General features: G+C 56.1%; 1 protein-coding gene across 2 annotated transcripts in view; it reads right to left on the bottom strand.

Annotated features, from left to right (window-relative positions):
* BCL11A (BCL11 transcription factor A) overlaps window positions 1–11,723 on the bottom strand; it is a 52,391-nt gene extending 40,668 nt beyond the window's left edge. Inside the window, exons 1-3 of one of the 2 annotated variants that reach the window (XM_078858743.1) lie at window positions 11,514–11,723; window positions 11,009–11,207; window positions 60–488 (exon numbers count right to left, since the gene is read on the bottom strand). In XM_078858743.1, the coding sequence (XP_078714869.1) occupies window positions 60–488; window positions 11,009–11,063 (484 nt within the window). In that variant the 5' untranslated portion in view covers window positions 11,064–11,207; window positions 11,514–11,723. Of the gene's footprint in view, window positions 1–59; window positions 489–1,808; window positions 1,894–11,008; window positions 11,208–11,513 lie in introns of those variants that run through there. The other variant, XM_078858742.1, reaches the window with a different exon arrangement.
* Window positions 11,724–12,147: the final 424 nt, after the last annotated feature.

Raw genomic sequence — 12,147 nt, 5'->3', positions numbered from 1 at the left:
CCACGGGAACGAGGGGCAGAGGGGGCAGGTCTACGAGCTGGGGGCCGCGCCGCGCTCACCTTGCGCCGGGCCTTCCCGTTTGACGGGGCCTCCTTTGGCGTGCCCCGCAGCCAGGTCGTCGTCCTCGGGCGACACCTGCACGCCGATATCCACGGGCGCCCGCGCCAGCGCGTGCGCCGGCGGGGAGGCCCGCGGAGCCCCCGCGACAACGCCGCCGCCACCGCCGCCGGCACCGCCGCCGGGCCCCTTGTCGGCGCAGAGCGAGGCCTCGCAGCCCTTGCGCTTGTGCTGGATGAAGAGGAGGATGTCGGCCAGTGGGAACGTGAGCTGGCACTGCCCGCACGTGAGCAGGTCCTGCTCCGACGCGCCGCCCGCGCCGCCCCCCGGCGCCTGGGCCTCGGCCGCCGTCGCGCGGTCGTCTTCCTCGTCGTCATCCTCCTCCTCCTCCTCCTCGTCGCCCATGAGCGCCTCCACGCGCTCGGGCTCGGCTGCGCGAGCACACGGGAGAGTAGCGCGCGGGGGGGGGGGGAACGTCACTGACGCGCGAGCGTGGGGACGTCATCGACGCCAGCGTCACGCTGACGTCGTCACGTTTAAGCCAACAGGGCAAATACAACCAGACAAACGATGCACTCAAAAATTTGGAACAGCACAAAAAAGACGGTGAAGACGAACGGCCGGGGTGATGGGACGTTAGACCCCTAAATGCATCTTTAGCCCCTCCCTGTCGCACCATCCGCAGAAACCCAGGGTCTGCTGCCTGGGCTTCTTTCCTCAGATCTTGCCGGACTAATACGGCACAGGCAACTTAATTATAATAAAATCAAATAGATTAGCAGAGTTATGCTAGACAAGTAAAGAGCGGTGTTAGACCCAGACACGGGTGGCTTCACTCCGTCTGAATTGACCTGCAGGGTGTGAATTGGCTTTGAACGAACCCCTGCTCCGACTCTGGATGGAAGAGCGTGGGGGGTGTAATCAGTGCTCAGTAAATGATCAAGTCGCGCGCCCCAGAAATGTGTCGACTCTACTGGTAATGACTCTGCTGCAAAGTCAGGCTTTGGCCTAATGCGATGAATGAATGAATGGATGTTCAGCCTCCATAACAGCGCTATGAATGTGGTGAACAAACCGATACAAATTTAACCACAACACAACAGACCAGCAGAGTGAAGTATGGTTAACGAACCCCCACGACCAACACGGCGTTTGCAGGCCTTCGTCCTGGAGTCGATTGACGAAGAGCTGCAGATAATTATTATCGTGATTATTATTTCAAAAGATAATCAACACCGATCTGTCACCGATGATTCTCCGTCGGCTATGCCTGACGTGGGCGCATTGTTGTTATACGAGTAACGCCCGGTCCGTTCTCCTGATGGCGACCAGCGCAGATATCGGCATCATCGACAGCGCCGCCTTCGTGTCCTAAACAGCGACAAATATTCCACGCATGGCCGTTGGGCCACGGCACCCACAGGCGCGCCCCCACCATCGGAGACGTCCACTTCGCGCCAGGCCGTGCCCCGCCGTGCCGCCGGCCAGGGGCGGCATTCGAACCGACAAACCAGCGCACTGCCACCGAGGGGCGGACGCTCCAACCACCAGGCTATGGGCGGCCTTGCTCTTTGCGCGGCTCAGCACTAGCGACTCACACGCACACGTGTCCGTGCGTGCGTAAGAAAAACGTACGGCGCGAGCTACTGTCCCTGGCGTACTGACCCGTGGGAACGATACAACGGTGAGTTTGTTTGCAGAAACATGTGCGCCAGTGCGGCCCTGCGATGTTTAAATCCTGCCGGTCTCACCTAAGTCGCCATCAATGACACGGCATCCGTTGACACTTTTTTTTCCCCTGGCTTGAAACCACGCACACATCAATGACAATTATATTTCTGCTCCATCTCAAGTGAAAGGGAAGAGCTTAAAGATTGAGGACTGGGGGTGAAAAGAATAAAAAATAAAAAAGAACGAACGTGCGATAACGCGTCAGCACGGGCGGCGATAGCACTCGACCGTGAACCCACGGAGGCCGGACTTCCCTCCCAGCCTCCCCAGTGCCTCCCCAGCGCCGCTCTGGCCCTTGTGAGACGCTCAGCCACAAATAGCTCGACACTAGCGCGCGTTGTGCTCACGCCCCTTCCACACGCATCGCCACGAAGTCCCTCGCAGCGATCGCGGTCCCGCGGCGCAGGTGAACGCAAGCGGCGTTCCGAGGCGCTGTTCTGTTTTTGTGTTTACGTGTTTTTTTTCTGGTCGCGAGCGTAAGGTCAAAGCTCGGCTAATATATTTTTTTCCCCCGCCGGGGTTCCGGAAAAGAAAATAAATTAGGAAACGTTCAGCATCAGGATTACGGTTTCCGTGAGGGAAAACATCATAGCGGCAGAACAATATGCAAGAGAGGAAACACAGAGATGACAAATGGAGCCGTGGTGGTGCAAGCCCAACGACATTTCGCCAATCTCAGGGTAAACGACAGGCAACGGTGGCGATGGAGATCATGTGAATTGAGATAAACAGACACAAATCACAAGGATGTGGACAAGGCAATTGACACGCCAGTGTCTCTGCTCAAATAAAATACCTACAGCGAAATTCCCGAATTTAAACCGCCAATTTTAAAACGAATTCATATTTAATTGCAATTATCTGAATATCTTTAGAAGAAAAAGATAATGAACCTCAATGGGCTCTCGCACAGTTAATTACAGGGAAGTGACTCGGTGGCATTACACGGTGCGTACATTACCGCGGCGGTGGACCTCCTGCAAAGAGGCCACAGCATCACGCTGCTCGTTCTGGGCCGCTGCGCGAGCAAGGCCCCGGCGGCCAAAGTGGCGGCCGTCGCGCGTGTGATGCTGGCGAGCGTGGGCGCCGCACGCCAACAAGACCGACGACGGTTTAGCGACGGCTAACGAGGCGGGCGGCTCTCCGCAGCACCACAGGTAGCGGCAGAGAGACAGCGGCAAAGTTCCAGGTAGGACGACGGCGCAGCAGGAGGGCACCACGACGCCGTGATGCGGCGCTCCCGACAAAATTCGTTCGAATCTCAGGATTTTTTTCATTAATTTGCTTGGAACGTTTTTTTATTCATTTGCTTGGAATTCATTAAATAGGGGCGATAAAATTAATCGCGCCATATGGCTGAGCAAGAATGTGTTTGGAAGCCCTCGTAGATCGTATGAAGATAGGGAGCGCGTGCGTGCGACATCGAGAGATGTGTGCATGTTCATCTCCGCATTTATTGTCAGCTGATCTGATTTTACATGTTTATTTAAATATATTTTTTGCTTTCTTGCTTGTCCCTTAATTCTGGTTTCGACATAAAAAAATATTTTAGGCATGTTAATTCAATTCACGTCCAAAAACGTTTCTGCGAGTAAGTGTGCATCTACAAACTCAAGTCGATAGCATTTTGTGAATGACACAAATTGGTTTGCGCACACACGTGCACACATTTGTACACAAAGACAAAGATCTCCCTATAGCCTTTACAGACTGTAGGGGCAAGTGCTGTTCGCGAGCACCTATGAAGCCTGGCACGGCACATGAGAGGGTGGTTGGCCGGCACCACACCCGACCGCCTTTGTCTCCCCAGTGGCGAAGTGTACACACTGCACCAATTACGTCTTTGAGGCTGAGTGGACCTAGGGGAGGCCCAGAATCCGTTCAGATAATCGTCACTGGTGTTGGCCGTGAGCGGGAATCGAAATCGGAGCGGCAGGTTGGTGGCACAGCGCGCTAACCGCTGCGCCACCGCTCCCCACACAGACACACACATAGGCAGACATGCATGCACAAGCCCAACACACGACTACCATCACTGACATGAAGTGCTGCAAGATTTCAAACACAAACGGCAATCCGTTGACCTTGAAGCGATCTCCACGAACCAGAGCAACCACGGCAATGCGTGTGTGCGTGATCCTGAAAAACTAAACTTCCTAACGGATGTGCTGCTCGCAAAGAGTCAAGAGCAGAGTTCCCACACCTCCAGAATAATTTTTGCAATAGGAAGCCTGAAATAATCCGTACAATTCTTTTGCCACCGCGGAGCGTATTATGTAGCCGGTTTTGCGATTCCATAATCGCGCGCAGCCCCCTGACGGAGCAGGCGCCGGGCGGCACGGGGCGCCGGACGCTCGGAGTCGAGGGACCCCCGAAATGGGGCCCTTTCATCCCCGCGACGACGCTTCCTCGCGAGCCGCCACGACCGTCCGCCGGCTCGCGAGACAAAATCATCAATGCGCGACGGCGAGATGCCTTGCATGATGAAACTCGTTTGCGGGATTTATTGAAAGGATAACTTTCGTTTTAAAAAACGCCGTCGGCAACAGTGGTGCCGCGAAAGGGGGGGGTGGGGCGGGGGGGGGCGTCTGGCTTGAGTTTGGGAGAGAGCCGACACCTGGAGCTGTGGAGAATTTCACGGTGCGCGAGCCAAATTTCCTGCGTCTGGGACCGTGGCGCGATCACGGATGGTACAGACGGGGCGGCGATCCTGGCTTTCGTCACGAGCTCGCAAGCGGGGCCGAACGGCGAGCCGCGCTGCGTGGCTCGCAAGCTGGTGGCGTGCCCGACACCGTCAATACGCCGCTAACGAGACCGGGACGGCACTGATACCTTTAAGGAGACCGACTTTGAGCGGGAACGCAACTCAAGGAAATGGCGCAATCCGACTGAACGGCGCTAATAATCGAACGCTGAAACACAACGAAGGACACGGCGTAGTGATTTGACGCTTGGGCAAGACGGCACACAACACGCAGTACATCAGCACAGCACACCCACACATAGCACGGCACACATAGCACACACCCCATGCCAAACACAGCACACGGCAAGCAACATACAGCCCAACATAAACAATGCACACCACCTATAGCATAGCACACGAGACGCACCATCCACACGGTACGCCACACACACTACACCATTAAGACTGCCCCCACATTCGGCACAGCGCACTTAACAAAGAACGAAGTCAACGCAGCACACCACACGTAGCATACCACATCCAGCACATCACGCTAGCACCCCACACAGATTACGCCACACACAGCACACAATCAGCACAGCATAGCATACAACACACACACACCACTCATAGCACACCAGAGTATGCCACACACAAAACAGCTCACCACACATAACACAGCAAACACAGTCCACCATAAACACAACACACTATACACAGCATACCACACACAGCATACTATTAACACAGCACACCAGACACACCAACAGAGCACACGACACACACAGCAAGCCAGACACAGGACCCCGTCAACACAACATACCGCACACTGCATACCATCAACACAGCATACCACACATAGCAAGCCAGACACAGGATCCCATAGACACACCACACCGCACACAGTGCACAATGTCTTGAGACATTGAGACAGCAAAACATCTGAAGACGGCAAATCTAATTCCAGTGGCCCCTTTCTTTGATACGCACATCCACCGCCACCCCCTGTACGGACAACAGCCCGGGCCGCTACACAACAAGCAGAGGGCTCAGAACAAGCCCAGAGCCTGAGAATTAAATAATGTACGTGTCAGATGTTACGCCAAGTGTGCGATTCTTTTATTCATGACAGAATGCAAATCCGTGCATAAAATTAACTTTAAGGCTGATGAGTTGGAATATTTGATGATGCTCCAACGACAGAATAAAAAACACACAAGGCAATTAAAAAAGTAACAGAGGTGTGAATTGACCATATGCTATGTACATAACGGTTGGCGGGCGCGTGGATGTCTGACATTACTCTCAGCACTTTTCATTATGCTCAACGGTAATTTAATGCCGAGCTACATTAATTAATCATATTTGTGGAAGGGAGGGGAAAGTTGCCGCAAGATTGTCTGCGATTCGCAGCTTCAAACTCCGCGGAGTTGGCCACGCAGTCTCACACGCTCACCTAAAGTGGCTTGCAAACATTTGGCTGAATGCGAAAAACAAATTTACATCCAATTATCTTGATACAGGGTTCAGTTAAAAAATATATATGAAGCCCCGCCACCACTTCAGTCGTTCACATATTGGCCAGAAGCGCGTTCCTAAACATTGTTTGCGTCTCTTGACGGCGATCACGACACAATTGCCGCGTAATGTTTGCGACGGAATAATAAAGGCACCGCATTCACACGCTCACGCGTCACGGGACTCGCTAAAACGGTCAAGCGAAAAACGGTCAAAGTGTAAAGTCGCAACTTCAAATAAGTACTCCTTTTAATCAATAGTGGGGATATAACATCTGCAGCGCGCTGCAAACTAATCTTATCCAGAGGCGACGCCGGATCGGTGCGAGCGTGGCCCGGGCGTTCGTCGCCGAGCAGCGCTCTGCGGGAAAAAAATTATGAAACATCGCATCGCTGATCCTGGGTTAAGTGAGTGCCTTGCGGTTGGACCAGGTGAGGCATTCCCAATTGATTCATTAATTAATCTTCGCTGCACGCGATCGAGTTACGTAACGAAGGGGTGCACGCGAGGCTGTCGCCAGGCCCCAAGGAAGGAGCTCTGCTGGACTCAATTGCGCAGCGGAATCGACTGCAACAACACGCGAACGGCTAATCATTGCGGTGAACTCGACAGGTATACTAGCAACACGGTGGACGCGCGTGTGTGTGTGTGCGTGCGTAGAACACGTTTGCTGAACACGCCTCCTCGTCCAAGCGGCCGCGTGAAGGGTTAATGCGAAATTCAACAATGCCGCGGCGGCGGCAACAATGACGACGGCAATCAACATCGGTGCCCATGAATCGCAGCAGCAGAGCCGCGAGTTCCTCCGCACCGCGGGGGCACCCCGGGGGGCACCCCGGGGGGCACCCCGGTGGGCACCCCGGTGGTGGTGCGGAGCACCTGGCCGGCTCGGTGCCAACCGCATGACGCGGGCCGAGTTGCAGCGGCAGCCCCGAGTGCAGGAGAACGCTAAAGTAGGGGGGCGGGAGATGCCCACGGCGGTAAGGTTTGAGGGTTTTGGGGGGCATCGGGATCCGAGCGGAGCCGAGTTACCCGACTTCAGCCGAGGCGCGTGCGCTCACTCGCGCGCCGCGCGGGTTAACGAGCCTCACCTGGCCAACAGTGAATTCATCATCATGGTCACCACCACCACCACCACCACGATCATCGTCACCCATAAGCATTGCACGGTTTGATGCTCCCAACCTCTCTCTCCCACAACCCCCTTCCCCACCGCCCGTTAATTCATCGCCCCCCCCCCACCCCCCCAAACCTCGATGCACCAGACACACGGACACACACACACATATATATACATACACACACATATATATACACGCACACAGCCCCTCACGAGCCCCCCGCCCCCCACGCCCGGCACTGATGGGGCGTCTGTCGAAGCGCCCGCACTGCCAGCGCGCCGCACAAGTGCGATGAGCGCACCGCACTCCTCACCTCGCCCGGCATGGCGCACGGCGCGGGCAACGCCGCCCGCGTTCAATGATCCCTTATCCTGTCCACGTCAGCTCGATATTAGGGACTGGGACTTCGTGATCGGACGAGAAGGGCCCGATCTTGGGTGGTGTTTTAGTTATTTATAAATGAGCTAGGTAGGCTGTGATGTCAAAAAAGAACAAATATAAAAGCCGTTATATATCTGCCATCTGTTGTTTTTCTATCAGGAGCTAGCTCGCGGCGTCTGTGAGTGGTACATGTCCGCAACATGTCCGTGCGTGAGTGCGTGTGAGTGCTTGAGTGTGCGAGTGTGCGCGTGAGTGCGTGCGAGTGAGCGCGTGAGTGTACGAGGCTTGGACACAGACACATATCGGTGGATTGAGAGGAGAGAAATCAATTTCGCGAGACACAGGCTACCGACCCCGCCGTTCTCCCACCACCGGCGACCGATATTCATCTCATTTATATTTTATTTCCATAGGAGCCGCAATTGGAATTTGTAAATACGAGCTTTGGCATACGAATAAGCGGTCACATACGTATTTTTTTGTATTAAATCGGTTCTGATGAACAGAACTAGTTTCGCAATGCGTAAACATCTAGGGTCGTTAAAATATGTCAACTTCACGTTGGGGAATTAATGCCAAATTATGCTAAATTTGTTGAGCAAATGGATTAGGAACGCATCGCGATATGTGCACGTATACACGTGATTTTTTTTATTAACCACAGTCTTACAATTTAGGCATCTCAAGAACTTAAATCAGAAGCGTTGTGCAATGAATTGGATCATCCTTTACCACCGTAATCATCATCACCATCGCCAGACACTATTCAACAATCCCGACCCGCTACACGGAGCTGCAAAGTGGCATCACTCGGCCACACAATTCAACACGCAGACAAACGCAGCCAAGGTTCAATGAGCTCAACACGAGAAGGCACGTGTCTGACTACATCGACACGGGTCTACAGAACGCACGTGTCTCACTCTACATCGACAGGGTCTACAGAACGCACGTGTCTCACTCTACATCGACAGGGTCTACAGAACGCACGTGTCTCACTCTACATCGACAGGGTCCACAGAACGCACGTGTCTCACTTTACATCGACAGGGTCCACAGAACGCACGTGTCTCACTCTACATCGACAGGGTCCACAGAACGCACGTGTCTCACTCTACATCGACAGGGTCTACAGAACGCACGTGTCTCACTCTACATCGACAGGGTCCACAGAACGCACGTGTCTCACTCTACATCGACAGGGTCCACAGAACGCACGTGTCTCACTCTACATCGACAGGGTCCACAGAACGCACGTATCTCACTCTACATCGACAGGGTCTACAGAACGCACGTGTCTCACTCTACATCGACATCGGTCTACCGGACACGCGCCCAGAGACAGACGCGGCATCCGAGACATCAACGGGCACGGGAAATGGGCGCCTCGTCAGTGAGCGCGGAGTTTCAGAGAGAAGAGCGCGAATTGGTGAGAGAGAGAAGCCTCAAGAATCTCATCTTCGCGACACAGGGTTCCACGGGCGCGCAACGCGCACAGCTTGTCCCGAACACGCGGACACCTTTCACCACCACTGACATCAGCAACATCACCGTCGTCGTCGTTATAATTATTGTGGCATTCGTATGCATTCCTCGCCTGCGTGAGAGCCTTGTGGGCAAGGGAGGAGTGATTGCTCGTAGCCGCGACCGGGATGTGGACGGACGCCGGGACCGCAAGCGATTTAGAAACGCCGGTTGTGAGCTGAAGCTGAAGCCGGCAATGAGCTGAAGCCGGCTGGAAGCCGAAGCCGGCTCGCTCGGTCCACTCAGAGAACGCGGGGCTCCAGAGCGCACGCACCCAGCCAGGGCTGACCAGCGTTGGAACAAACTCCCCAGCTCCCGGCCAGCACCTACCTCGTACCTGCCTACCTACTACCTCTTCTGCCCTCTCCTGCCTACCGGCGTCGCTTTACTGAGCCCTACAAACGTCGACATACACAAGGAAGCTTCACGTACGTGCACACGCGTGCTGTGTCACACGCACGCGGACGCACACGCACAGGCGGACAAACGCACACGCGTTGCATCGTACAGGCATGATAGATGCGGGCGCGCATCGCCATGCGAACGTACTCGAGTGCATCGCCTACATAAATCCATTCATGCATATTTAACGGCATACAGACACACTGGCGATCTGTATAGAGAAGCGTACGTTCGTACACACACACACACAGATGCACACGTACATCATGCGGGTACCCAGCACGGCGTATACACATGTACACATGGCGTTACACTCGTCTCGACAACGCACGCTACAAACATACACCAGTGACAATGACACGTCCATACACTCCGTGCCAACGCATCATATAGACATTCGTTCACCACTTACGTGCCACACACACTCGTAGACCATCTGCCAACACACACACGATATATTCATTGGTACACCAATTAAATGACATACATTAATAACACTTCGTGCCAACGCATGATATGAGCATTTGTATACAATTCACGTGACACACACACTCGTAGACTCCCTGCCAACACACACACACTAAATAGACATCCGTACACCCAACACAAGACATACACACAGACGCACACTCCCTGCCAACACACACGCGCACGATATATAGACATCGGTCCAACACATAAATCGCAAGCACCCTCACTCACACGTGTACCGCCTGCCCAGCACACGCACGCGACAGAGAGAGAGAGAGACCGGGCTTGGGATCACAGTACAGGATGGGCAGCAAACACCAAACTCGCACGGCAACTGCACCACTCGTGGATCTCCCCCCCCCCACCAACCACCCCAAGCGTGCGAGAGGGAGACTGGGAATGCGTAAAAGTGCCCCGCGGTGTCGGCACCGCGCGCGCGAAGTGCTTCGAGCTCCGCGCCGGACCCCGCGGGCTTCCCGAGCGAGGCACCCTTCAGACCGGCACTGCCACCACGACCACCACCACCACCACGACTACCACCACCACCACTGCTACCACCACTGCAGCTACGACTACGCCGGCTGACAAGCGCATCCGTCCGTCGCCAATAGCCACAACCCACCGAACGCACGGCAGTGTTTGCATGACACACACACGCGCGCGCACGCAGCCGAACACACACACAGAGAGAGAGAGAGCTACCGATGTAGCAACCAGGATCATCACAGCGACGCTGGGCACGATTCATCCCAGAATGGAGACAGTTGTTTTGAGTTACAACACAGACGAGCACACAGCGCGAGCCATCGAAGACGGGAACAGCACGAAGAGCGGCGCCACTCAAACTAAAGAAGCGAAGAAGAGAATCCGAGCAGTTTTTGTTTTAAAAAGCAGCAGCAGCAGCGGCGGCGGCGGCGGGAACAGCGCGGAAGGGCAGAGGCAGTACGTGTGCATGTGTCACGGCACAAGTGCTGAGAACAGGCGGCAGCAGCAGCAGGAGCAGCGGCGGCAATATTAAGTGCGGTTATCTTAAAACAATGCTCGGAGTGGGATTGTGTAGCAGCAGCAGCAGCGGCGGCGGTGTTGGTGGTGGCAGCGGCGAGTGTGGTAGACTCACGCGAGAAGTCCCGCTTGCTCAGGTGCTGCGGCTTGCCCTGCTTGCGGCGCGACATGCTGCTGGTGGCCGCACTCGCCCAGTGGTCACATCGACGCGCGCGCCTCTGGTCCGGAGAAAATCAGCTCCTCAATGGCCGCGCGCGACATAAAATAAATCGGAAATAATACAAAGATGGCGGGCGGGGGCAGGACGGGGGGGTCTGTGGGTGGTTGGAGGGGGTGGGGAGACAGGGGGGGGGAGGAGGTGGGACGCGGATCGCGGGGATAGCGCTGCCGTGATGCGACGCGCGAGGGGGGAATGTAACCTCTAAGTTCAAGTACACTGCCTCGGCGCGTCCCTCTCTCGCGGTCCCCTCCTCCCCTATCCTTGCTCCCTCCCCTCGCCTCGCATCCCCTCCTCCGCACGACACCACCCCGCTCGCCTCCCCGCTCGCCGCTTCCCAGCCGCCCTCCTCCTCCTCCTCCCCAAGCGCACACGCACACACACACGCGCGCACCCTCCTCACCAGCCTGCGCCTCCACTCGCCGACACACGCGCGCGCGCGCCTACCCACGGCACCCTCTCGCTCCCCTGCCAACACACACACACGCGCGGGCTCACGCACTCTCACGTACCCTCACCATCCTCCCAAGACGCACGCACACACACACACGCGGTCACACACAAAGCGCAGAGCCCTCTCCCTCGCTCTCTCCACCCTGCACCCCCAGCAGCCTCGCCTCCCGCCCCCTGCCACACCGCCACCCCCACTCCCTCAACCTCTCCCTCCCTCCCTCCACCCCGCACGCCGCTCCCCCCTCCCCAACCTCGAGCCCCGCCACCGCCGCCGCCCCTCAACTCGAACTTGGACGCCGCCGCCACCGCGACTCGAGGTGGTCTCGGCGCGTCGCGCACGAGGCCCTCCCTCCCTCCCTGCCTGCCCGCCCGCTTCAGACGCTTCAGTCGCCGCCGCTGCGCGCGGCCGCAGAGGAGCGGTTGCCGATGCAGCCGCTGGCTGCGGGTCCATCGCCGATACATCCCGCGAGGCAGAGAGAAGGGAGGGAGGGAGAGGCCAAACAAATGCAGAGGTAGACAGAGGGAGAGAGAGAGAGAGGGCGAGAGGGAGAGAGGGAGCCGCGCGTACCGGGGCTGCTGCACGG

The sequence above is a fragment of the Lampetra fluviatilis genome, chromosome 7, assembly GCF_964198595.1.
Source record: "Lampetra fluviatilis chromosome 7, kcLamFluv1.1, whole genome shotgun sequence".
Lineage (NCBI taxonomy): Eukaryota > Metazoa > Chordata > Hyperoartia > Petromyzontiformes > Petromyzontidae > Lampetra > Lampetra fluviatilis.
This window is presented reverse-complemented; position numbering and strand designations above follow the sequence as displayed.